This window comes from Columba livia, chromosome 26, assembly GCF_036013475.1.
Source record: "Columba livia isolate bColLiv1 breed racing homer chromosome 26, bColLiv1.pat.W.v2, whole genome shotgun sequence".
Taxonomy (NCBI): Eukaryota; Metazoa; Chordata; class Aves; order Columbiformes; family Columbidae; genus Columba; species Columba livia.
The window spans coordinates 5,886,084-5,913,534 of record NC_088627.1 but is presented as its reverse complement, the minus strand read 5'-3'; the positions used below and the strand labels follow the sequence as shown (position 1 = coordinate 5,913,534).

Here is a 27,451-nt window from a genome sequence, read left to right as displayed (position 1 = left end):
CCAAATAGCCTAAGAAAAACAAGGAAAAAAGAACAACCTAAAGCAAACAACTCAAATCTATCTTCAGAAAATGGCGCAAAACAACCTAAACCGAGTATCCTGAGACAAGCAGCATACACTTGGGAAGAGAAAAACTGCCAGCAAAGCTTAACTGTGTTTCTTCTCTAAAATAAGCATTTTTTGAAGCTAAATGGCCATGCCTGACGACAGAAGTACAGAAATGAAATTCTGGTTAGAATCACAGAATCATTTTGGCTGGAAGAGACCCTCGGGATCATCGAGTGCAACCACAACCTGAGTCCAGACTAACCCATGTCCCTGAGAACTGGCAGTTTTCCTGAGTGTATGCTGCTTGTCTTGGGCTACTCGGTTTAGGTTGGTTTACGTCATTTTGTGAATGCTGATTTATGTAGTTCAGTTTTGGTGGTTTGTTTTCCCTTGGTCTTATTCGGCCATTTGGTTTCCGTTGTTTTATGGAGGGCAAAAACCCCCAACCTGCTCCTCATGAAGAAGTCAGGGACGCCCCTGAGCCAAATTCTCAAATTAAAAAGACTAAAAGACGAAAGACTTTTAAAAGACTAAAACCAAAGTAATTTTTCGTTTCGCCTCTCCCGCCCGCGCAGGCGCCTCGGGGCCGGAGGAGCGCGCTTTCCGCCCGCGTCACGTGACGCCACTCGCCACAACCCGCTCTGCCCCGGATGGCGCCGGCGTCACGTGCGTGCGGGTCACGTGAGCGCTGCCTACGCGCAGCGGGGCCGGGCGCAGATGGCGGACGCTGAGGCCGAGGCGGCGGCTCCGCGGCCCGAGATGCCGCGGCTGGTGGCGGCGCTCCGGGCCCGCCTCTGGCAGCTGCAGGCGGAGCTGCGGGACCAGGAGGTGTCGGAGGCTTCGTCCCGGGCTTACTGCCGGGGATTCTGCCAGGTAAAGGGCCGGGTGAAGCGGGTTGGGCCGCGGCGCGGGCCGCAGGCCCTAGTGCCGGGCAGGGCCGGGCCCGCCGGCCGCTCTCGCAGCGCTGCCGGCTCGGGGGCTCCGCTCGCTGCCGGGGCCAGGCCTGCTGCCCTGGGGGCTGCTCCTGGGCGGCTGGCTCGGCTGGGGACGAGGGTGGCCGTGGTGATGGTAATGGCTGAATCGCAGGGACAGTCACAACCATTTTGGGAATCCCTCCCCGGGAGAGGGGACACACGCTGCAGGGAGGTGACTGCACCGTGTGCTGAGGGCACAGGGGACGTGAGAGAAGTTCTGCCCCTCTGTTCTGCCCCGCTGACACCGCATCTGGAATATTGTGTCCAGTTGTGGCCCCTCAGTTCCAGCAGGACAGGGAACTGCTGGAGAGAGTCCAGCGCAGCCACCAAGATGCTGGAGGGAGTGGAGCATCTCCCGTGTGAGGAAAGGCTGAGGGAGCTGGGGCTCTGGAGCTGGACAAGAGGAGACTGAGGGGGGACCTCATTAATGTTCATAAATATATAAAGCTTTGGTGAGTGTCAGGAGGATGGAGCCAGGCTCTTCTCAGTGACAACCAGTGACAGGACAAGGGGCAATGGGTGCAAACTGGAACACAGGAGGTTCCGCTTGAATTTGAGAAGAAACTTCTTCTCAGTGAGGGTGGCAGAGCCTGGCCCAGGCTGCCCAGGGGGTTGTGGAGTCTCCTTCTGTGCAGACATTCCAACCCGCCTGGACACCTTCCTGTGTAACCTCATCTGGGTGTTCCTGCTCCATGGGGGGATTGCACTGCATGAGCTTTCCAGGGCCCTTCAGCCCCTCACATTCTGGGATGCTGTGATCGACAGCATTGAGCATCCCCAAGCCTAGAGGTAAACTTCCTTACTGAACAGCCGCAACCCCATCACTCCCAGAGCTCTGTGCTCCAGGTGTTTACTGTGACCACCCAACTCAGCATCTGTGGTGGAAGTACCATTTGATGGGATTGTGTAGGAAATCTACAATTTAGTTATTAAAGAACAACGCACGGTAGCAATTGACCTGGGCAGCTCCAACTCAGTGCATCAAAACATTTTCCTGAACTTTGTAGCTTTACTTGCTGGTGACCCAGGACAAGGCACTTCACCCATTTCTCTTCTGTAAAATGAGCATGTACTTATCTCCTTCATTGAGACATATCATGAATCCCCATTTGAGAGCTATTTTTTAGCTCTACGCATGAAAAAAAAAGAAAAAGCACACGTCATCTCAGGGACACCTGCCCCAAAAATCAGTTCAACTCCAAACCTCTCTAGTGACTGCCGGGGCAGAAGGAAGAGAGACAAGACCAAGAGCATCTCTCCTGGGGAGCTGCTCCCCGTGAGCCCTCGCCTGGGGGTTCTGTGGAGCGGGCGGGTTTGCTCAGCGCAGCTTTTCTGTCCTTCACCTGGGATCCAAACTGCGTGTTTTGCCTGGGGTGGGATCTGCCGCACAATGCATCACTGAATGAGCTTCTGTGCCCTCTTGGTCTCGTCTGAACACTTGCTTGGTGACACTAAGGATCAGCAGGGTCTGAATCGAGCCACTATCGTCCGGAAGAACTCAAATCAAGTCACAGTGATGGAAATAACTTGTCCTTAAATAAGTTATTTCAGTTGCCAATTGGTTTTTTTGCATCACCCACGACATCATTTATCACGAGCTATAAGTTTGAATAACTGTCAGGTTACTGGGTTGCAGAGCTGTCCCTGTTGAATTTCAAGAGATTGTGGTTTCTAAGATAAAAGTAAAAATAAGAAAATCTGGTTTACAAGCTGGTTTACCCCTCAGCACATCCAGCTGCTGTCTCTGAATGGCAAAATCAGCTGCCAAATGACACAAAACCCTGTTGGTTCCTTTCAAGTGGTACTGGCCTTCACATTCTCCCATGTTCCATCCACAGGTCGTGCACTTTGCCATATGATTCTGGGAGGATGTTTAGCTCTTCACCTACTGAAACAAGACAAGGAGTTCGTTTGTTAGGTTGCAAATCTCTGTTCAAACTGCAGGTGCTGCTCTAGGCTGTTGAGATCCGTGATCTCGCTGTCACCTGCGTGACTCTCCACGTTTCAGGTTTTACTAAGATTATTCCCAGTGGCATTCGTTCATCAGGTCATTGAAATAAATATTTGGTAGAGGTTGCCAAGGTGATCAATATGTAGAGAGAGGTCCAGTCACCCAGGTTTGTTTGGTACAGATAAAGCTTCATAATGGAGTTTGATAGAAAACAGTTGCTACCTAAAAATACCAAAAGCAAACTGAAACCCGTCTCACAAAAAACATAGACCTGTTTAGGTCTTAGTGCTGTTATTGAATGGTGGTTTCATTTTAGAATACTGTGATGAAAACAAAATGGTCTGTCTTGAGTTGCCATCTCTTTGGGACAATTCTGATTGTCATGGAAACATGAAACTGAAAACATGGAACTGATGGAGAACGTGAAACTGGAAAACATAAACCTGATGGTCTGTTACGCAGCAACTTCAATGGACTGTGAATTTGTGATGTTATTGTGCAGTCAGGAACTAATTTTGCATCTTGGTTTCTCCTCCTGTCTGGAGATGTTTGTGTGTGTTGCACAGAGCTTGAGCAAAGGTCTGCCCTTGAGTGAAATTGAAGGAATTCAACTTAATTTTGTATTAACAATTACCACTGATGTCTTGTCTTAAGCTTATTAAGCTACAGCAGAACATGTGTAGAGAGAAGCTGAATTTTCCTTGGCCTAAATATGATCTTGGGAAGGAGCTGCAGCTGAAATATTTGGGGACAGCGATGGATTTGCTGTCCCGTGTGTACATCAGTGATGTTCACAGTGATCTATTTCTTATAAGTTTAAAATGTTCTGATTTTATCTTGTACAGAGACTGCCAGGAGACGTCTGTACTAGACAACTAAAACTTGTACTCAATACCAGATTGTTTGTGATCTAAGTGTCCATCAAAACAGTCGAGTGCTGAATCTGGCTCTTTAACTAGATGGGTTTTTTAACGGGTGTATTTTTAGAAAATACTTGTGTGTTTGATCTTCCATTAATGTAGTCTCTGGGTTGACTAAACAGATGATTTGTTGTAGTCATTGAGTATCTCTAGGGATTGCATCTTGACATCTTAATGCTTCCAATGCCATATCTAATTTCAGTTATATTATCAAATCTTTCATGAATCTGTTAGAGAAGCACTTGAACTGTTTAGTTGTATGGTTGATAAATGAAAATATTTTGAATAAACAGGGGAACTGTTGAGGAGAAAATCTACCGTTTTTAAATAGCCGCCAGAGTCGAAACTTATCACTTCCAGAATCCTTCCACTGTGTATGTTTGATGCTGCATATTGATATTTGGTTTTTTAGACAAAAAGAAATACTAACACTATCTCGTTTTCCTGCAGACCCTGCTCCAGTACGCGGGCAGCCGGGGCGCCTCGGAACATATTTTACCTTTTTTGGAAGTCTATCGAATCTCCATCCAAAGTTTTGCAAACGCGCGACCTTACTTGACCACAGAATGTGAAGATGTTCTTCTGGTACTCGGCAGACTCGTGCTGTAAGTTTTCAGTCGGTATATTAACGTTTTTTACAGTTGTTGCTTTGTTATTAGTTTTGCTTTGTGGTCTGGAGTCAAGTGTTCTTTTCCAGATGGATTTTGCAATAAGCTCCTTGCTCAAATGCTTCTTTTTTTTTGCGATGTACTAAATTGCAATATAGGTCAACAGCTTCTGCTAATATAATTTCTTCCACTTTTAGGTGTGAGGAGGTAATTTGGATATTCAGAAAACTTTGTGGCAGAGGAAAGCCATAAAAAGAGAAACGAGATCTCGGTGTCATCTGGTCTAAGCAGCAAAACTGGATTTGACTGATAAAACCGGTCGATCTCAAAAATGTAGGGCTGTGCCTCACCTGCTGGTTGTACCCACTGTGTGTAATTAGTCGTTTCGGTAACTCTAAGAAGCTTAAAATAAGGAAAGTTTTGGAATACAACCCAAAGATGAACAGAATTCTGAAAGCTTTTAAAGTTTAATTTTTGAAATTTCTGTCTTAACAGCGAATGAGGTATCAAGCGATTACAGAATAATGTTGATTTTTGCCTCAAGCTTTTCCTTCCAAAATAAGAAACTCAAGCAGAGGAGACCTTCTCCTGGAAGATGTTTTGAAGTTGAGTGTTCAAGATGAATTTATTTTTTAATAATGGAAGCGTTCCAGCACCTGTTACAGTTTATTTGCAAAAATTGTGAAGTAGGTAGGATTGGTTGAGTTTAAATCTGGAAATGAGGTGTGCATCGAAAGGTTTTTCAAAAGCTCATTGGCTGTGAAGCTTGCAAATGTTTTATTTGATGGAGAGAGTCATGCATGAAAGTTGCACACACATCTAGTTGGTTGGGGTTGTTTGGTGGTTCTTTTGTTGTTGTTTTTCTGGTTTGGGTGGGGGTTTTGTTTTGTTTTTCTTATGTTAAAAGAGTTCAGCTGCTGTGAGACTTTGTAAAGTTGGTTTTTTACAACCATCTGGGTCTGGACAGCTGATGAATTAACTTGTATTGCCGAGCTTGAGCACAAGGGAAAAGTCAGTCCTGATTATTTTATGATGTTGAGACCTCTGACAGTTGGAATATCTGGTGATCCTGCTGCCCACGTGTTCATGGGCATATTAACGATTGAGATTCTAGTGCCTGACAATGCGATTAATTACTGCGTGACAGTGATGAAAGTATCTATCAAAAGTCGGGAGGAAGGGGGAAGGGAATTGAAGAATTAAGGAATTGGGTACCATGCGGTTTTGAAACTGACATTTGCTTTATGGTCATCTGTTTGTTTTCCCCAAGCTAATTTCTTCTTTCTATGGGAAGGCTGAATATGTTGTCCTGTCATTCTTCTATTTAATATTTGAGCGTGGAAGTTTAGAAGAAAAAATAGCACAATTTGGAGCTATCTAACAATGAAGATGTAGCTCATAGCATTTGTGTGGAGTCTTAGACCAGTTTTGTTTCCTTATATTGTCAGAATTAACGAGAACAATTTTGCTGTGTGTGAATCTTGTGGATCCCTAGACAGAGTGTCATAGTTAACACATTTAGTCTGATGAGGTCGTGTTGTTCTGTGCAGAAGAAATAAGGGGATGTTTCATACCTGTGTTGTGTAGATAACTGAGCTACACAAACACAGGAGCTCCTGGAATTAATGAACTGGGAATTTTACACTCTGGTCTGTTTAACTCTGACTTTAATTTGAACATCTTTGTGTTTAACAATGCAGTTGAGGGTTTTTTTGTTTATTGAGCTCTTGAGTTTGCACCGTAGGTATTTGAATGTTCTCCTCCCACGTTATGAAACATGCTTCAATGTTACCGTCATTTCTTCTCTGAATGCAAAGTAATATGTGCCACGGATGTTATTTAACCTAACAGCAGAACGTGTTCAGATAACTTGCTTACTTACCTCTTACTTTTCCAGGAGTTGTTTTGAGCTGCTGCTTTCAATTCCTGAAAGTGAATTGCCGCATGAGGTGTGGTTGGGATTCCATCAGTCCATACAGGTGAGTGTTCCGAATTTCTTTTCCAATTTTCTTTTTTTTTTTAAAAAAGAAAAGGATTGGAAGGACCTCAAGGATCACCTGGTCCAGCCTTGGCACAGGCCTGGTCTAGACAAGCTGGCCCAGCTGAACCTTCAAAGTGTCCAGCGTTGGGGAATCCATCACTCCCCTTTAGAGATTTTTCCAGTTTTTCTCATTGTGAAAAATTTCCCTCTTGTGTCTGGTTGGAATTCCCTCAGGAGCAACTTGTGCTGGTTGCCCCTCGCCTTTTCCACGGGACTCCCTGTAAAACAGTCACATCTTCACCCAGAGCCCCGTCCAGCCTGGCCTGGGATGTCTCCAGGGATGGTTCATCTACCCCGTCTCTGGCCAACCTGGGCCAGGCTCTCACCACCCTCAGGGCAACAATTCCTCCTCATGTCTGACCTGAATCTCCCTCCTTTAGTTTAAACCATCACCCCTTGTCCTGTCAGGACAAGAGGTGTCTTTATTCAGGCTGAATATGTTGGAAACTGTTAAATTCCAGGGGTAGAAGAGTGACACCAGCCCACATCTCTCATAGAATTCCAGGTGTGGTTACAGCAGATGTGGGACAGGGGGATTTCTTTCAGATCTTCCTGCTCTATAACAATATGCACGGGTAGTGAGAGGCAATGAAACTTCAAATAAACTTTCATCCCAGGACTGAAAAAGTTAAGGGCTTGGATTCCAAAGCAGCAAGGTGTATGGACTATTCTAAAGCTGCATACGGAGAACTTTTGTGACACTGTAGTAGCTGCTGATTGCTTTAAATGGACTGAAAAATCCTGGTGTCTTCAGTAAACTGTTGCAATGAGTATTTTCTCCTTAACTTTGCCCATAGGCTCTGACTGTATTATCCTTTCCCTGACGTCATCTACAATGAAACGCATTGTGTCTTCAGGGCCTCTTTATGTTGTCCTATATACTTCAACTTTGCATTAGATTTCTTCAAAGTATTTGTAGTAGATTTTTGTCAATATTTCACAGAACGGCTGAGGTTGGCAGGGACCTCTGGAGATCATCCAGTCCAACCCCTCTTCTAAAGTGGGAACACTGAGATTGCATCCAGGCAGGTTTTGTGAATCTCCAGAGAAGGAGACTCCATTATTATCATCATCATCATCATCATCATCATTATATTCTTCAGTAGGTCCAATAATGAAAGGGTCAGCTAAGCATCTAGAATAGGGTGTATTGTCGCTAGATAGCTACTAATACATAGTTTTTCCTATTTGGTATTCCAGATGTCCTGCAGTACATTTCAGTATATTAGAAGACTGTTAATTTGAGAAGTGATTTGTTTTCTTATGTTTGTTAAACTTTTTCTCAACAGTAAGAGTGGGGAATGTCTGAGTTATGGGCTTTTATTCAAACGATCCACTCCAAACCCCGTAAAAAGAGTATAGTCATTTTAATCATAGCATCGTGATTCTGTGATTAAAATTATTATCCTCTTTTTCATTGTTATTGTTTTATTAAACCTGGTTTAATTTGCCAACCCATAAGTTTTAGGCATTAGGTCTCTCATTCACCTGCCTTATTCTGCTGATGTGCCATTGAGCTGGGTGTGTCAACGCTTTAATTTTAAAAATATTGATGATGCTTTAATTTTTAAAAACAACCCCCACCACCCCTCCCCTGAGGTTCTTTGTACTGCGTTTGGTTTCCTGGCCCAGCTTGGGACCAACAACTGCGTTGCTGTTCGGATGTTTTTTGATAACTTCAATAATTGAAAGAATGGAGGTTGCACAAACTTCAGGTAGTCCTTTCAAAGTGAGGGTGTTTCAGACAGCTTCCCACAAACATGTTTTACAGAATTTCTCTTCTATGGGAGTTGTCTGTTGACTCACTCACTGCACAGGAAGAAGAGTCCAGCTCCAACTGGACAAAGGTGAAGGCAGTTCTCAAATTTCCCTCTTCACCCTCTCGTCCTACGGTTTAACAGGTTCTCTGGTGGCCTTTGCTGGACTTGCTCCACTGTGGCAAATCCACACGCTGAGCGTTGGGCTCCAGCGGAGCCTCCAAAGTACCACATAGAGGGGAATAAACACTTCACCAACCTCCCGGTAATGCTCTGATTGAAGCTGTTCGGCATAGTTTGCAGTAAGGGCTCCCTGCCGACCTGCGCTTAAATTACAGGCCAAACTGGAAGGTAGCGACACGTTTCTGGCCTCTGCTGGTACTTGGGGTTGGGCCACGTGCAACACTTTGCGCTTGCACATGTTGAATTTCAGCGAGTTCAGCGACGTTTTGCAGCCTCTTGAACGTTTTTCTGACATTCCCTGCAAGTGCCATCCAAGTTGTGTATGAGCTGTGGATTGGCGGAGAATGGGCTTTGTCCAGTTGTTCAGACAATGAATGAAGTGTTGACCCCTGAGAAATGCTACTAGGAAACAGCTACCAGTTGGGTTTTGTACAAAGGGTTGCAAGACTTCCAAGCGTGGCAGCTGAGGTGATTCTTTTTCACTTGCATTATTGTCCACTTTTCCATACTTTAATAATTTGGTTTTCAAGATACTACGGGAGACTGTGAAACCTTGCGAAGTCTGACCGCTCTAATGTCATCTGCAGCCTGGCATCTCCTCGCAGAAGGTAGTCAGGCTGATAAAATGTGACTTGTACTTGGCAAATCCTGACTGTTCCAAATCACATTTTTGTTCTTTGGGGTTTCCAGGAGCATTTGTCTTTCTGGGAACAAGTTACACTGATGGGCCTGTAGTTCCCCAGGGTCTTCTGCTCCGCAATGCCCCGTCCTGTTGAGCTGTTCTCGCGCGTTCCTTGGCTTGTCTTTTGCTTTCAGTCTTGCAAAGCGGTGGAGAAAGCCAGGTGGATACTGGTGTCCTTCAGTTCTGGCTCATCCTCTCCAATTTCACAGCTCATTGTTTTCTAGAGGAGCAGGCAGGGAGGTGGTTGAAATAACCAGCTTTGTAGGAGTATATGCGTCTTTTTGTGGTCCTGTGATTCTCAGAGAGGTGAATTTACTGGCTCATCTCACTCATGTTAATGCCAAATGTAAAATTTTACGCTCTCGGCTTTTTGTTATTAGCTTTGAAAACTATTCAGTCTTCGTTCTGATTTCTTCCATGGCACTAAATGCTTTGATATAAAATCATCCTTTGTGTTTTATACAGTAATCTCTGTAATTTTGCTTATATGTACACATGTACATGGAGAAACATAAAAATTGTGGAAGAGTTACAACTGCAGAAGAGGCTTTTTGAGTTACACCATTTCAGTGAACTGAGTACTTAAACGTTGTGAAGTTTTGCTGTAGGATTAGAGAAGTGACAGGATGTTGTACTGTTAAATTCCCAATTCAAACATGTCAAAACATTCAGAAGAGTGGTGCGAAATTGTTAGAACATGGTCAAAGATTAGGACATAATGTAAAGTGACATTGGTTTAATTTTTAGCAAAGACTTGGAATGACTGGTGTGTGTTTGGTTTTCCATGTTTTGTAGGATTCACATGATGCTTTACTAGAATTTGGCAACAACAACCTCCAAATACTGGTGGACATCACAAGGGAAGGCGTATGGAAAAATCCAGTTCTTCTTAAAATTCTATCCCAGCAACCAGTAGAAACTGAGGAAGGTAAGAAGGTGATTTTAGAGATTATATGTGGTTATTAAGCAATTACTCAGTGCAGTTTTGGTGGGGAAGTGGTAATTTGAAGTCAGAGGAGAGTTGTATTTTAAATTGCATTGCACAGTAGTATTTGTATGTTGCTAAGTGACGTTTCTGATGAAACTTTCTCACTGGCACTCTGAATAATGTGTCCTTGCTGATGCATCTCTGCTTGGGCTATACTATCCATCAGTTTGAGTCTTTGAAACTCCTTTTTTAAAAATTTATTTCTTCTTTCTTCATCATAAAAGATACAGAAATTTTGCTCCCTGGGGCGGTTTATTCTTCGTAACTCCGTCCTTTTAACTGTTTTCCTGAATGCTTCACAGAGCAGGAATTGTGTGTGTCCCCACCTTTCGGAGGCATCAAAGATGCATGTGGGGGGATTAAACAATCTTGAACCTGACTCCGGAACCCCTTATTGGACTAGTCTGTCAGAGGAAGGTTTCTCAAGTTCAATCGTAACATAAGGAGTTAGACAGTTTAAATAAAGGGCAGCTCAAAGAAGCCAAATATCTGCCGGGAATGTTGCTTTTTACTGAGCATCTTGCTTTTGTGGCAGTCTTGGAAACCTTGGTTTGGGTTGTTTTTTCGCTTGTGTTCAGGCTGTCAGAAGAGGTAACGCTTCAGTAGTTAAATAATTCTGTGTCCTTACATTACAGAGGATGGAGGGGGTTTTTGTTTGGTTGGTTTTGTTGCTTTGAGCCTCTTGGGAGACCGAAAGCGTGCTGAACAGCTATTGAAGGTTTGCAGGGGATTGTAGGAGAGAACATAGTGCTGGGAAGGACAACACGGGGCACAGGTGGCAAACGCAAAACCCACGGCCCGAATCCTAAAATTACATTTGGCCTTTTGAAGGCAACCGTGAGGCTGATGTGGCCCCTGGTGAAAATTAGTTTGACACCCCTGATGTAGGGCATAGGATTCAATCTCCTGTGTTGTTGCCAGCTATTCAGTAACCTTCCAGAGAAATCAAAATAACGCATATCGTGAGCCGCTGAGTCATAAAACTCTAAAATGTTACAGAAAGAGAGAAGTAGATTGAGGGCGTATGTAAAGTTGTCTCTTTTCTCAGAAGGCAAGAGGCAAGTGCCGGGTTTGTTCACCCTGCGCTCTGGTGCAAAGCAAAATGAAAACTTAAAGACATCCTGTGCTCTATACCACAAATGATGGCATGGAAAATCTTCAGGCTCCTAAATTGTGCTACTAATGTAACTGGTTTATCCTCTTGACGTCATCAGACAAGTGTAATTCGGTGACTACAGAAGTTACTTCTGAAGTACCAACTGATCTATGAAGCTGCACCGTACCATGCGTTGTGATCAGTCAAATCTCGTTGACTGGGTTTCCCTTCAATTTCTTTGTTCAGTCCCTTCTTTTCTCTGTGCCAGGAAGTCAGATGCTTCTGTAATATCTCACTAGCTAGATGTCTACTGGATTAACTTAGTTGTTTTTTGCCTTCAGAATCAGATCGAGTAAATAATAGAATCATTTTGGTTGGAAGAGACACTTAAGATCATTGAGTCCAACCATAACGTAAATCTAGCACTAACCCCTGTCCCTCATGTTCATCTGTCCAGCCCTCCAGGGCTGGTGACTCCAGCACTGCCCTGGGCAGCCTGTTCCAATGCCCCACAGCCCTTTGGGGAAGAAATTGTTCCTAAATCCAACCTCACCCTCCCCTGGCGCAACTTGAGGCCGTTTCCTCTGCTCCTGGCGCTTGTTCCTGGGGAGCAGAGCCCGACCCCCCTGGCTCCAAGCTCCTTTCAGGCAGTTCAGAGATCAGAAGGTCTCCCCTCAGCTCCTGTTCTCCAGCTGAACCCCCCAGGTCCCTCAGCCGCTCCATCACACTTGTGCTCCAGCCCCTCACCAGCTCCGGTCCCTTCTCCCAACTCGCTCCAGCACCTCGAGGCCTTTCTTGAGCCCTCAGGTGATTTTGTCACCACTGGCACTGTCATTTTGTGCACTGAGGTGATCCCACCACCCCTGGGGCTGCCGTTTTGAGCCCTGAGCTGAGGGGCCCAAAACTGACCCCGGGATTTGATGTTTTTCCTCCCCAGGCCCCCGCACATGGACGGTCACTGCCCTGGGCCTGCTGGCCACACTGTTCCTGACACAAGCCAGGATGCTCTTGGCCACCTGGGCACACGCTGGCTCATGTTCAGCCGCTGGCACCAACACCCCCAGGTCCTTTTCCTTTTCCAGCCGCTCTTCCCCAGCCTGGAGCGTCCATGGGGTTGTTGTGACCCAAGCGCAGGACCCGGCACTTGGCCTTGTTGAACCTCAGACAATTGGGCTCAGCCCATCGATCCAGCTGGTCCAGATCCCTCTGCGTGGCCATCCTAACCTCCAGCAGGTCAACACTCCCACCCAGCCTGGTGTCATCTGCAGACTGACTGAGGGTGCACTCGATCCGCTCGTCCAGATCTTGGATAAAGCGACTAAACAGAACTGGCCAGTACTGAGCCCTGGGGACACCGCTTGTGACGGGCCAACAGCTGCACTGGGCTCCGTTCACCACAGCTCCTTGGGCCCTGCAGCCGGTTCTTTCCCCATCGCAGACACACCGTCCAGGCCATGAGCGTGTCATGTCACAATCCTTCCAAAGTACCACAAAAATAACATTTTTACCCTCAACTTCATTTTGGTTAGTTGGGCATTATGTGGGGGTTTAACAACTTCAGTTGAAAACTACATAATGCTTTGAAATGTGGTGCTTTGGAATATTATGCTACAATTGAAGTTGAATATTTCAAATCTCAACCGAAGTACTGGTACCTTGTTCAAAATACTGTATGATCTGATCAGCGTCCATATTTCCTTATTCCATTTATCGCTGTTGCTTTTTATCACACCTCAAGTTTCATAAGAAGACCGACCACACTTAAGTTTGTAATAAAATCAAGTGTGAACGCAATGAGACAATTTCACTTAAGTGTCAGCTGTAAATTGGTGTATTCTCAAAGGCTTTTTTCTTTTCCTAGCCAATAAATTGATTACACGAGAAGGGCCTTCCTTTCTGCAGATGCGAATCAAACACCTGATGAAGTCAAACTGCATCCCACAAGCCACGTCCTTGTCCAAATTGTGCGCTGATTCGCCCGAAATCGCCAACGCTTCATCTTTCCGTCAAGCCTACATCACCTGTGTGTGTTCGATGCTGCCGAATGAAGACTCCATTAAGGAGGTTAGAAATCCATAGTCGCTTTTTATTGTCTGTTTATTATATTTTAGAATTTCTTTCTGCAACATTAAGAGCTGAAGAATGCAACTGTTGCAGCAGAATTCCAAAAGAGGAATTATCTGTTGCAGACTGGAAAGAACATTGTATTAACTCTGGTGTTGATAAGTATGCATAAGCTAGAACACAGATTGATTAATTGAACCAAATTATGGTAATCACTTACTTAAACCTTTCAGGGAAAAACGAAGCCACTAAGCATCAAAGCAGTATCTTAAAACAATATGTTTTTGTTACTTAACTGGACCTGTAGCCAACACTGTGGAAAGTTTAAAGGCTGTGTGGTGTTACAGTGCCAGAAAGTTGATGTAAATAATTGGCAATATGAGAATTTGCATGTCATGTACTGTATGTGATATGTAATTTGCTTGCTTGGCCCACGGGTGTTGTGGAGGTGACGCTCTTTATAGATTGCTGAAACCAGAGACGTCTGAAACGTCTTTGTTTTCGGAAGTTGAGTATTGTGTTATATCCTCATGTTCTGTGTTGTCTTAGGTAGAAAGCTAATCAGGTCTAATCACAAGTGGGGAAAAGAGATAAAAGATGAAGAGCTCCAAGAAGAGAGGTGGCAACAACCCAAAACCCAGTGTGGGGGATGAGAGAATTCACTGTAATAAAATAGAGTTAAGTGACATTTTGAAGTGCAGAGTAGGAACGGGGCTCAGCTGTAAAGGGTGAATATGAGTGCAGATAGCAAAGGCACTTGTGTAACAAATACGATTATTTAGCTATTTGTTCATAGGAATCTCAAAGGAACAGAACTAAGAATTGCTGTCTGGGTTACTGATTCTAACGTTTGGCTTGAATTTGCCATTTTTATTGAACGAATTAAAGCACTAATTAAAGAGGTTCTCCTACAGAGTAGTCAAGAACACTCTTTACTATCGCAAAAGGCATGAAACCCCAAATGTTTTGTAATTTAAGCTGGCTTTCTCTGCAAGGCAAGTGTTCTCTTCCCCATGTAACTTCCAGTTAGGTTGGAAGATTACAAGACCTTAACCTAAGTCTTCCTTTCTTTGCAAGCTCTCAGTACTTTGCGCAATGTTGTTGATATCAAAGATGTTATTTTATTACATTGTGAGGCAGCAACTCCCACATTCTTGCAGCTGTAGTAGCATTATTTAATGTAAGAAAGATAATATGCTGCTGCATTTACAGACTTGAGAGCATGTTGTTCCAGCTCAGCTAGGGAGGAAATTACAGTCAAATTAAATGGCTTTTAGTGGGTTCATGGTGTATCTCCAGCAAGTCTCCATAAGTAAGAAATATTAATGGGATGTCCTACGAAAAAACTGGGAGGAGGTTTTTCTGATGACATAAGAAATGAGATATTTTTGCAATGTTAAAACTTCTCCTTCCAACTAAAATGACCCAGAAAACAGAGCCAAGTCTTACATGTTTGTTTGAGCCATGGAGTGACTTTGAGGAGTAAATTGACATCCTTCTTGTTAATGAACGTGGGTTTGTTATTCTCATTTGAAATATCTTAGCACTGTTCATCCTGTAGTCTCTGAAGTTCAGTTGTTGATGCACTGACAATTTTTGGTTTTCTGAAAAACAGGACCTGGAAGATCAGGCTTGTATCAACCCACTGCATTTTGCATTATTTAAGAAGGTGGGCCGCAGTATTGAGGAGACGGCAGTGTACCGTTGTGGAAATTATCAGAGACAAACCTCATAATTACTTTTTGGTCTAAAAATACTTGGCTTATAACCAAACTGATGCCCTATTTTGATCCAGGGATTGGTACCACCTTTAAGTAGGCTTTCCAGAACTTCGATGGGAACCTCCTGTGAAGTTGTAGATAAACTGTTGCCTGTTTGTATTTTGCTAAGCTGAGCGAAATGGAAGATAGTCCCAAAGAAAACTAACACTGAGAAGTGATCTGAACTAACATATGTGAGCTCCTCATGCCGTTCTGTAGCTGAAACGTGGGGTATGAACTCTCGGTGTTCAAATAAAACAGTATTTTGTTCATGTGTTTGAGACCATTTCCTTTGATACACTAAACATGCTGATAATAAGTGTCTTTTCTTTTAATTTTCTCTCTTGAAGATTGCAAAGGTAGACTGCAAAGAAGTGCTGGACATCATATGCAACCTGGAATCTGAGGGACAAGAAAACACTGCATTTATTCTTTGTACAACATACCTTACTCATCAGCTTCAAACAGGAAATGTGTATTGCTCTTGGTAAGTAATTAGTTTCACTGTTATTCCTAAATATTCCTCGCTGGCTTCAATGCAAGAAAATTGAGCTGATACAGCACAAACATATGTAGAAGAAGTTGAGAAGTACATCAGACACAAGTACTTTCTGGGTAACTTGTGACAAAAGAAGTAAGGGCTCATCTCGCTGCAGTAGTAGAGCAGTTAGTCAAACAAGAGTCATGCTGATGTTTTTGTAATTTCTATAACTCTGAGAACTGTGGTTCTAGACCTCGGCCAAATCGCGACTATATAATTTCTTGGGGGAAGAGTCCACCACACTTGGAAATCCTGGAGACTGACTGGTTTTCACTGCCAAAATGTGTCATTAGAGATGAGAATAGAGCCACGTCCAAAGAGATACGAGGCTGAAGTCTATTCCGTGATCTCTTTTTAATGAGGAAAAAAAGAAGTGAACAAATAGACCAACAACAGCCAATATTCTTTCAGGGCGAACTCAGTGATTTGCTGTTGTCCAGGAGACCTTCTTGATTGACCTCCACCTGCTTTCCCTGTGACAGACGCAGCTCTAACGATTATTTAGCCACAAGGTAGATTAATTCAAGTGGCTGGTATGACATAAAACTTTTAATTTGGAGAATTACTTTTGTCAGATCAGCCAGATTAACTGCCAAGGCATGGGATTACATATTACAGAGGCAGTGGATATTATGTCTCGCAAAAATAAAGAGGCCTGTGCTTTCTACAAATTGTGGTGATCACCAAAATAATTTCCCGGTTTTGGCTGGGATAGAGTTAATTTTTTTCCTTGTGGCTGGTACGGTGCTGTGGTTTGGATTTAGGGAGAGAATAATGTTGGTAACACACTGATGTTTTAGTCACAGTGTCAAGGCCTTTTCCATGTCTCTTGCTGCCTCACCATTGAGTGGGCTGGGGGTGCACAAGACATTGGGAGGGGACACAGCAGGGACAGCCGGGTTTTTGGAAGATGCTTGTTCCAAATTACAGACTGATCGTGAGGCCTCAATGTCGAGTGACCTGAAAGAGGCCACATGCAGTGAGTTGCAATGAGCTTGAATAGGAAACCCCAGTTGTCCAGAAATCTTGGGAGAGATTGTGGGCTGGCCAGAAGGCCAAGATTTTGGAATATTAGCAGAGGAGGAGGTGACACATACTGAAGAGGCCCCACTGGATAATGAGCTACCAGAAAATAAGAAGCAATGTGCCCTGTTCACCCATGGGTCCTGTTGTATTGTGGGTGTAAAAGTGCCATGGAGATGCTCATATTGCAAAGAGTTGGGCCACTGAAGAACATCAGAACAACCAGCAGGTGGATCAGGCTGCTCAGATTAAAGGTGGATCTAATTGGGGAACATATGGGTGAATTCTTCATAGCTCAGTGGGCCCGTGACACCTCAGGCCATCAAGGAAGAGATGTAACGTACAGATGGGCTTGTGAACACCATTGCACAGGTTATCCATGAATGTGTCACCTGGTTAGTTGACACTATGGGATCTACTCAATGATCTGGTGCTGGTGGTCTCATGTCCTGTAGAAGGACGTATCAATGGTATTACAATAAGAACCACCCAGATTGATGAAGAATGAACTTTGAGCAAAGTGCAGTAGTGAAACCAGAGCTGAGCTCAGCATCCAGCACCACACACTGTGCTCTGACAAACTGTTGTGACAGATGGAGCCCAAAGGAATGGACTCAACGGACACTTTAAAGGGATGGCCTGTAGACTGAGAGGATGACATCTGTATATGTCAAAAGACAGGAGGGGTAGTTCTGGCTGAGGTGGAGTTAATTTTCACCTAGTAGCTGGTACAGTGCTGTGGTTTGGATTTAGGATGAAAATAGCATTGATGCTATGGATGCTTTTGTTGTTGCTGAGCTGTGCTTGCACAGTCGAGGCGTTTTCTGCTCCTCACACCACCACAGTAGAAGAAGTTGCTGATATTCTGGGTTTCTGCCTTTTTTCCCCACTCTAGTTCTACTTTAGGATTTAGAAGTAAAACACCTTGAATTATACTGTTTGTATCTTAGTTTCTTGTAGGTCTGTCTTGTTCTCAGGTGTCTCTTCCTGACTACAAATAGCTGTTAATTACATTTCCAAAAGTGTCTGGACTCTGGACAAATCTCCAGTGTTCTCACATTCTTCTTTCCACTCTTTGCAGGGAACTGACACTTTTCTGGAGCAAACTGCAGAGGAGAATCGATCCTTCTCTCGATTCCTTTTTGGAGAGGTGTCGTCAGTTCGGCATCATTGCCAAGACACTGCAGCATTTATTTTTCTTGATAAGAGTTATCCAGTCTGAAGTAAGTAAGCTGCATTTACAGCCATAATTTATTGGGTTTTTTGAATAATTCTACTGACATGAAATAACAGCTTCTTCCGGTGTTCATACTTTGTGGTTAAGTGCCTAATAACTTACTAATAAAAATCTTCGATCGATGTGAAATAGTTTGTTACTCTGAAAATAGAGCATTATGTGAACAAAGCAGAGCTGTGTTTGACCTGATCCCTGCTTAGAAATGTGAGGCACAGCAACAGATTTCTGCAGAATCTCAAACAGACGGAAACTTGGCGCAAATACCTTTTCCTCAAAATGTTTGACACAATCGCCTCTGGACCTGTACCTTCTGTTCTTCAGAAACTTGCAGGAAGTTTCAAAAGATGCTTAACAGCAATTTTTATAAACTCATAATCTCAGTTTGAGGAGTAATGCAAAGACTTTACACTTAAATGGCAGAATTAACAGGATTTGAACTATCTTAGTAACAGTATTAAACAGATCGCGGACCTTCAATTAGATACGGGATTTTCCCTTTGGAATCTCACCATTTCCCAAAGGTTTCAGGTATTTCTGAAAAATAGCATCGTTTTGCACACATAGAGTAGAATTTGCCACATGAACTTCAGTTTTATGGATGTTTCAATCAATGGTACCCTCCCCAATGTGCTCATCTTTTTGCTTTCTTATATGGGCATGATAAATAATTACTTCATGCACTCAGGCTCAAGGAAACTTAAATTTTGTCCAGGTAGAATTTGGAATATATTATTTTTTTTTTAATCAGCATGTGAATAATATTTCTAGGTGTCTTCCTATGCTCAGTGGCTCGGGCACTTCACACTCACAAGCGTGATGTGTTCTGGACGGGCTGTAGTCTATTGGCCACTGTCATTGCACCTTTCTTTTCGTAGAACAGTTCTAGAGAGAATCTACTTATCAAAGAAAAGTAACATTATTTTGTGGCTGGTTTTTTTAAACAGGCGGAAGAAGCAGGACTTGCGGTGTCTGTTTTGTTGTGCGTGAGAGCCCTTCAGATCCGATCCAATGGAAGCGACGAAATGAAGACGTCGGTGTGTAAAACCATCGCCTGCCTTTTACCGGAAGACCTTGAAGTGCGAAGAGCTTGTCAGCTCACGGAATTTTTACTTGAGCCAACTTTGAGTGGATTTAACGTGTTGGAAGAGCTCTACATGCAACCAGATCAAAAATTTGATGAAGAAAATGCGCTGGTTCCAAATTCCCTCCGTTGTGAGCTGCTGTTGGCTTTAAAAGCATATTGGCCATTCGATCCTGAATTTTGGGACTGGAAGACTCTGAAGCGACATTGCCTTAAACTGTTGGGGAAAGCAGCTTCTGATTCCGAGGACGATGCAAGTTGTAATATGTCCATCAATGAAACCGACATGTTAGAAACATTCTTTAGCGACTACGATGAGACAAAAGAACAAAAATATTACGATGGAAAAGACGCAATGAACCACCCGAAAGAAAAAGCAAGAGTGAAAAAACCAATTGGTTCTTCAGAAAGATACCAGAGGTGGCTTCAATACAAATTTTTTTGTGTGCTCTGCAAAAGGGAGTGTATAGAGGCTCGAATTCTGCATCACTCCAAGATGCACATGGAGGACGGTATTTATACGTGTCCGGTGTGCACAAAAAAGTTCAAGAGAAAGGAATTTTTTGTACCGCACGTCATGGAACACGTTAAAATGCCGCCTAGTAGAACACACAGACACAAAAAGAAAATCATCCTGAAAAAAGAGAGATCACCACAAAAAACAAGCAGCAGCCCTCCCCCGGTGTTTCAGGAGAAGCCACAGCTGCCTGAAACATTTGAAAACGATGCACATGAATATGTCACCTTCAGCCAACTGGAAAACTGCCACCTGCAAGACAGAGACATCTACCCCTGTCCCGGGACGGATTGTTCGAGGGTCTTTAAACAGTTTAAATACTTAAGCGTCCACCTGAAAGCCGAACATCAAAACAACGATGAGAACGCCAAGCACTACCTGGACATGAAGAACCGCAGGGAGAAGTGCGCGTTCTGCCGACGGCACTTCATGACGTCCTTCCACCTGCGGGAGCACGAGCGCGTGCACTGCGGGCCCCAGCCCTACATGTGCGTGTCCATGGATTGTTACGCCAGATTCGGGTCGGTTAACGAGCTCCTCAATCACAAACAGACGCATGATGACCTTCGTTATAAATGCGAGCTGAATGGCTGTAATATTGTTTTCAGCGACTTAGGGCAGCTCTACCACCACGAGGCTCAGCACTTCAGAGATGCGTCGTATACCTGCAACTTCTTTGGCTGCAAAAAGTTTTATTATTCAAAAATTGAGTTTCAGAACCACCTGGCAGTGCATAATATCACAGTGTCAAACGGGGAGGTCAAGCCGACAGTGGCGCTCGAAGAGTCGGTTTCAAAAGACAAATGCAGATGTCTTCCGGAGACTCAATCTGAGAATTCCAGTCTGAATAACTTGGATCCCTCGGGCTCTCAGGAAATTCCGCAGATTAAGGAAGAAGTGCTCTCCGACAGTGAAGATCTGGACAGCGAAAGTAACTGCAGCCTCCATTGTGGGGACGCTGCGGTGAAGCAAGGGCAGGCGTCGCCTCTGCGGATTGAAACGATGGCTCGAAATCAATCGGTTCCGGGTTTCCTCATGTCGCAGGAAGGAGTCGTCCATCCAGCAGATGCGAAGCAACAATGTTCTGATGGGGCGGTTTGCGTGGATGAAAAAACACTTCCCTGTGGTTTCGGAGGCTGCTGTTCCACACACAAAAACTCCAGGAGTGTGCAAAAACACCTTCGCAGGGCCCATCCGTATAACTTCAAAGGTAAAAAAAATATGGAGGTGAAAACAAAAGACTTTCTCGATCTGCTGAATGATGCTCAGGACAGTAAATCCCCTACGGACGTTAGTACAGACTTGGGTCATAATTCAGACACAAACGCTGACTCTCCAGAAAGCTTGTGCTGTACGATAGATACTAAAGGAAGCAACGGCCTGAAGGAAGAAACTTGTCCTTCTTCCCCAGAGACATCTTTTTACGATAGTTCTAAAGAATCAAATATCGATGACAACATGTTGGAACTGATGTTAGGCTTGAAACATCTAAGCTTAAAAAATTCCAGCGTGCAGAATTCTTCGAGACACAAGCCTTTTCTGCGCTCCTTACAGTCCTGTTCATCCAGGGACACCAAGTGCTCTGAGTCAGATGAAACTACCTCAAAATTTCAGCTTCAAGAGCAACAAGATAATTTACCCAGCCAGTATCTTACTCAGCTGGCAGCCAAACCATTTTTCTGTGAGTGCCAAGGGTGCACGTGCGAGTTTGTGACCAGAGAAGCTCTCTTGATGCATTACGTTAGAAAGCATAACTACTCCAAGGAAATGGTTCTGCAGTTAAATATGTTCCAGCATCGATACTCGCCGTTCAAGTGTCACATTTGCCAAAGATCGTTTACAAGGAAAACACACCTTAGAATTCACTATCGAAACAAACATCAGATTGGCTGCGAGAGGGCAGTTCACAAGGTTTGTCCAAATGAAAAGTTTGATCACGTCAGCTTGTGTACAGACAACATGCACAAAAACAGCGCCATTCCGACACCCATCTGCGCGGCTAATGTCGAATTCGTCGACCGTTCAAACCACTCTGAGCAGCTGTGTCACCCGAAAAAGAAAGACTGTAGTTCCGAGACGGATTTGGAGTCCAGCGAAGAGATGGACAATAACGTAATGAGAAAAACGTCCAACGTGGGTTCTCTGGACAGTCACAGGGAGGAACTGGAGGCGAGACAGGGAAGAGGAAGCAAAAGAACAGTTGCTAAAGGAAACTTATGTTATATATTGCATAAGTACCACAAACCATTTCATTGTATACACAAGAGCTGCAACTCGGCATTTACCAACCAGAAGGGTTTGATTCGCCACTATCGAACCGTTCACCAGTACAACAAGGAGCAGCTCTGCTTGGAAAAGGACAAAGCGAGAACAAAGAGGGAGCTCGTCAGATGTAAAAAAATATTTGCATGCAAATTCAAAGAGTGCGGTAAACGCTTTTTATGTTCTAAAGCTCTCGCGAAGCATTGTAGTGACTTTCACAACGAACACGTAGAGGATCAAAAGCTGCTTTCTGACGCTGAATCCGCAAGATTTGCTTGTAACCAAGCCCACTGCCCCGCTGTGTTTTATACCTTTAATAAGCTGAAACGGCACCTAATAGAAGAACACGCCAACGAAGAAAAACTAAACAAAGATTTTGAAATCCATTGTGACCTTAATGGCTGTAATCGGATTTTCACCAATTACAGCCACTACTCCCAACACGTGTATTTCCGACACAGTGAATATTACGATAGTCTCTTTAGAAATGAGAGAGAGGAGGAAGACGATCAAGAGAAAGATAAAAGTGAACAAAGTTATTTGAAAGGCGGTCTTGACGTGAGCAAGCAGAACGGGAAGCAGTTAAAATCTAAAAGAACTAGCAGGAGTCGAGAAAAGCATTCGATTAACTTCAAAACAAAAGAGGAGGCGCTCCAGATGTGCAAAGAGAAGTCGAACCAGACCCAGTACCCCTGCATGGTCCAGGGCTGTTTGTCTGTCGTCAAGCTGGAGAGCAGCATCGTCAGGCACTACAAGCGCACGCACCAGATGACCAACATGTACATAGAGCAGCGGATGCAGAAACTCGTTGTTTGTGTTCAGTGCGGCATGATGAATGAGAAACAGTCCGGCTCCGAAACGGCATTAGACTCGGATAAAAAAGATCAAGAGGATAAACCGGCTAATCCTGAGTGCGTGCAGGAAGGTGAAAAACCTGCTGTTCCAAATACTGCCTGCGATCATCAGGATGGAAGCAACGAAGACCAAAAACCATGTCTGTCGAGTGGCGCGAGTTGTGACGTGAGCGACTTAACATATTCAGGCACTTTAAAATATAACCACAGTTCACAGAACGGCAGTTTTGAAGAGCATAAGGTCAGGGAGACGGTTACGTGTAAAACGGAAGATTTTTCTGAAAATAGCGAAAGAGAGAATAGCTCTTATTTCTCGAGTTTACAATTAGAGTTGCCGAGAGAGAAGGATCCAGAAGGATGTCAGCACAGTGCGGTTAATCAACATGCAAAGAGAAATGTACTTTGTGCTACAAAAGATAAATTTCAGAAGCCTCCGGTGTCCAAACCGTTTGATTTAAAGACGTATAAACCCATGGGATTTGAGTCTTCATTTTTAAAATTTATTCAGGAAAGCGAAGGGAAAGATGACGACGACGATGATGATTCTGATGAGGTGGTGGAGTGGGAGGCTCCAGTAGATAAGACCTTGCAAAAAGAGGGAGACGGTCAAGGGGATACACCAGTAAACAGCTTTGTAGATGACAAAAATATAATTTTAACCCAAAATAATCACGGGCAGCTGACAGAAATCCAGCCCTTGTTGTCAGAATCATCATCTGCCCCTTCTCTAGAAAATCTGAGGGCGATCTTGGACAAGGCGCTGACGGACTGCGGGGACCTTGCCTTAAAACAGCTCCATTACTTACGACCGGTGGTTGTTCTTGAAAGATCCAAGTTTTCTACGCCCCTCATTGACTTATTTCCCACAAAAAAGGCCGATGAGCTTTGTGTAGGGAGTACGTAAGTAGTTTTGCGTAGAGCGGATCGGCTCCACTACTGCTACATGGGGAGAGCTCCAAATTAGAACCGTAATCGTTACAGTGCACACTGTTTAGGTTTAGCGTAGACTGTTTAATTCAATGAATGTATAATATCTGTCAAAATATTGGCCGAATTAATTTAGCTCCCCATTTTTTTCTATGGATTTTGGTGCTGTTGAACACATCAGAACGCGGGGGGCTTCCTGTCGAAGGGTAAATGTGCATGATTGTATATGGAACAAGTACTGGGGTACCAGGGTTCGGGGGGCGATGGAGTTATTACTTGACTTGAATGTGCACCCCAGGGTGCTTCGTGTAACATATTGTACACTACAGCATCTTATATTTTTTTGAGTTATGAGTTTCAATAAATTACAGTTTTTCACCCATTTGTTTACTGTACAGTAAATCTTTAATGTGATTTACTTGTAATTTGGGACCATTGGATGATGTCGCTTAAGTTTTATGCATTTGTAGATGATTTATTGGACTGATGAACCAGTATAGATAGAGAAAAGTAAAGTATTACATCTTATTTTATCATATTCTCTGTGCTTTATTCAGACTTGAAAGAACGGTGGCATGTGGCATGTCCCAATCTCCATGAGGATGCTAATGAACAAGCACTAATCGCAGCCGCTCGTTGATTCTCATTGGGTTTCTTTGGGCTGGTTTGGGTTTTATACCGTAAGCTGAAAAGCAGCAGTGGGAAAGAAATGGAGAAAACCTTGGGAAATGATGTTTAAAACAGGTGGTGACTATTGGCTGGGTGCGGGAATGAAGAAGGTTAACGAAAAAATATCTGGAGAACTTCGTTACAACCAGCTCTTTAAAGAAGTTATTTGGACATCCTGACAATCAAAATTAGATTAAAAGTTGTACACCGAGCAGGAGAAATGTAACGTATTGCAAATCCTTTCCTTGCTCGAAACTCTTAAGCTGCTCGTAATGAAAGGAATACAGAGCGTGGATCTTCTCTCTAGCTTTTAAAAATGAAAGTTAGGGTGAAAAGGTTAAATATCGCAACCGAGTCAGACACCTGAAGTAGCTGAAGTGTGTTCCAAAGTGATTTTTGTCTCTTTAAAAAAGAGTTTAGATGCCAAGTTTGCATCATGTTCAAATATCTCCGGATGTTCAGGATCTCAGAAGAGGAAAAGAGGGCAACTACAAACTTAATAAACGTGATGACTGATGCGGGTGTTGTGCCTGGAGAGATACGAGATGCTGCTTCAAAGGCAGGAGACGGTTTTGTGATGCCTCCTTCGGGGAGCCGGGTCTGCCGGGAGGGCAGCACGCCCCTGCGTTCCCTGTGGCATCGAGCGGGGCTGACGGCAGGCGCGGGGGGCGCCGCTCTCGGCCAGGACCTGGCCCTGTCCTGGGCGACCTGGGGACAACCCAGTTTTTGTACGGAATTTGAAAGGTTAATACTCCTTTGTGTTTACACAAGCCCGAAACCAGAAAAAATATTAAAAACGGGAATTATTCCCATTGAAATTTGTTTACCTGGGCTGACAGCTCAGTGTGATCTTTTTACCTATATACACAAGACGACTTTGCAGAGGAGTTTGCCTTTATTGGTTTAGATTTCATTCCAACATCATTCGCTGGACCTTCCTCTAATGAATACTTGAGATTCTTGGAGAACCGGTTAGTGGGTTTGAGAACGGCACATCAGAACCTGACGCTGGGTGAGATTTCGCTTGAACTCCCTGATCACAGTTTCCTTCTCTTTCTTTATACACTTGACTGATACTCAAGTTCGATTGTACTTTAAATTGTGTTCTCTTCTATTGTTGCCTCTTCGAGTCAGCACTGGGAACTCTCTGCTCGTGATCACAGATTCCTGGTCAACAACCTCACAGAGTTGGTGAATTAATTCCTTTTTGTCATCGAAAAGGTTCTGGGACCACAGAAGTCCAGAAATACAGAACGGAAGAGTTTCTGCCTGGTGTGGTTGAAGCTTTACTGCGTAAAAGAGAAAAACCTGTTGTATAGACAAATTTGCATGTTAATAATGAGTTTTGTGGAACCGTCGTCCTGTAATCCCCCAGAACAGTCACACGTGAAACTTATTTCTCAGAGTTATTGTGCTCCTGCCAAATAAGAGCATCTTGCAGGCATTTTCCTCTGGTGATGTGGAGTCCCGTGCGCCACTGGGATTTTAATACTGTGGCCTCAAGGTGTATTCGTGTTTCTGTTGAAAGATACTGATGTCACGCTGCTGCTTCCAAGCTATAGAAATAATGTCTTAACCATTTCAGTGTGTTCCAGTCTTTGAACTCCACTTCTTTATCATCCACAAAATACCTGGCGAGGTAATTGATCAAAACTATATGGTTGGAATCCATATCCTGATCCTTATTTCTCCTTGGGTGTGTTTATCTGGGTTTCTAATTGCCTGGCACTGGCGGGTCTTGGGGAAGGAGGCCCCAAAAGGTTAAGTTTAGAGTTTTCCTATTTCTGTTTTCACGTTATTGTTTTCCTTCCACATGCTACCAGAACGTGCAGTGAGGATGTGGCAGTGCCAGCGTCTTGCTTCCAAACATCACTGCCAAAAAGCGTCTCTGCTGCTCCCCGGTCCCAGCTCTGATCTGATTCCTTTATCACGGCGCTGACACTTCTGTGAATTTATTTAATACCTTGAAACATCAGAAAATGAACATGGTAACATCCAATTAAACACCTTTCTAGCATTACAGTGCTCACGGGGCTGCAGCTCAAAGATACAAGTTATTAATGCTAATGAATGTGAAGGATTTGGATGTCTGCAACAGGGAGTCCCAGAGCCAGCAGCCAAACTGATGACTTTATGGAACGTGTGTTGTGCAAGTGTGTTTCATTTCAAAAAGGACTTAAAAGAGCTTGCTCGAGTAGAATTGGAGTCAACGATACCGCACTGCAAGGAGAAAAAAAGCAGCTGTTAGGAGACAGTCAAGGGACTGCTTGCAAAACACATCAAGGGAGAAAGAGCAGTCAAATACTTGTTTAGTCAGTATTAAAAACAAAAAGAAATTCCAAATTATTAGAGCAGCTTCAGAAGACCTTTTCTGTAGAAGCAGTGAGGAAAGAGACCTCTGGGAGCTTGTGAAAGGATGGAACGGAGATGACCGGCCTCAGCGGCAAAGTCTGCACCTATCCAATAATAAAGGAACTTGGATAGGAAAGCTGGGATGGGAAAATCCCTGTGAGGTGTTTGTTTGGCTGGGACTTGAAGTGACAAGTAAAACCAGGGGTTTGAAGAGAATCCGCTGCCTGGGATACGGACACAAAGGACTGAAGCGCAGGTGCAATGTGTGGATCCAACATAGTGCACTATATACAGCTGAAGAGAGGCTATAGAATGGGCAAAAAAATGGATTGATGCTCATTTTTAAACACACAAAGCAAAAAAAAAAACCAAACCCCACCCCCGTGCAGGTGTGTGTGTCCTGCACCTCTTCTGCCAGGAAAAGGATGTTTTTCCTTTGTTAAAACACACACATCTAGAACTTCTAGAAAGTTGCTTTGGGAAGACTCCTCATCGTTTCCCTCTGCCACCTGCCCTTGGCGCAGCTTCCCCTCCGCTCTTTCCCCTCCGCTCTTTCCCCTCCGCTCTTTCCCCTCCGCGCTTCCCCTCCGCGCTTTCCCCTCCGCTCTTCCCCTCCGCTCTTCCCCTCCGCTCTTTCCCCTCCGCTCTTTCCCCTCCGCGCTTCCCCTCCGCGCCTCTCCTCCGCTCTTCCCCTCCGCTCTTTCCCCTCCGCTCTTTCCCCTCCGCTCTTTCCCTCCGCTCTTCCCCTCCGCTCTTCCCCTCCGCTCTTTCCCCTCCGCTCTTTCCCCTCCGCGCTTCCCCTCCGCGCTTTCCCCTCCGCTCTTCCCCTCCGCTCTTCCCCTCCGTTCTTTCCCCTCCGCTCTTTCCCCTCCGCTCTTCCCCTCCGCTCTTCCCCTCCGCTCTTTCCCCTCCGCTC

The 27,451-nt window shown here is 44.3% G+C and overlaps 1 protein-coding gene across 1 annotated transcript; it reads left to right on the top strand.

Moving 5' to 3' along the window:
* Positions 1 to 728: 728 nt before the first annotated feature.
* RLF (RLF zinc finger) lies at positions 729 to 24,047 on the top strand. The gene is made up of 8 exons (XM_065041587.1): positions 729 to 921; positions 4,344 to 4,498; positions 6,399 to 6,480; positions 9,960 to 10,092; positions 13,110 to 13,312; positions 15,423 to 15,559; positions 17,718 to 17,859; positions 18,818 to 24,047. The coding sequence occupies exons 1-8, from the start codon at positions 766 to 768 to the stop codon at positions 23,489 to 23,491; spliced, it is 5,682 nt and encodes a 1,893-aa protein (XP_064897659.1). The 5' UTR covers positions 729 to 765; the 3' UTR covers positions 23,492 to 24,047.
* Positions 24,048 to 27,451: the final 3,404 nt, after the last annotated feature.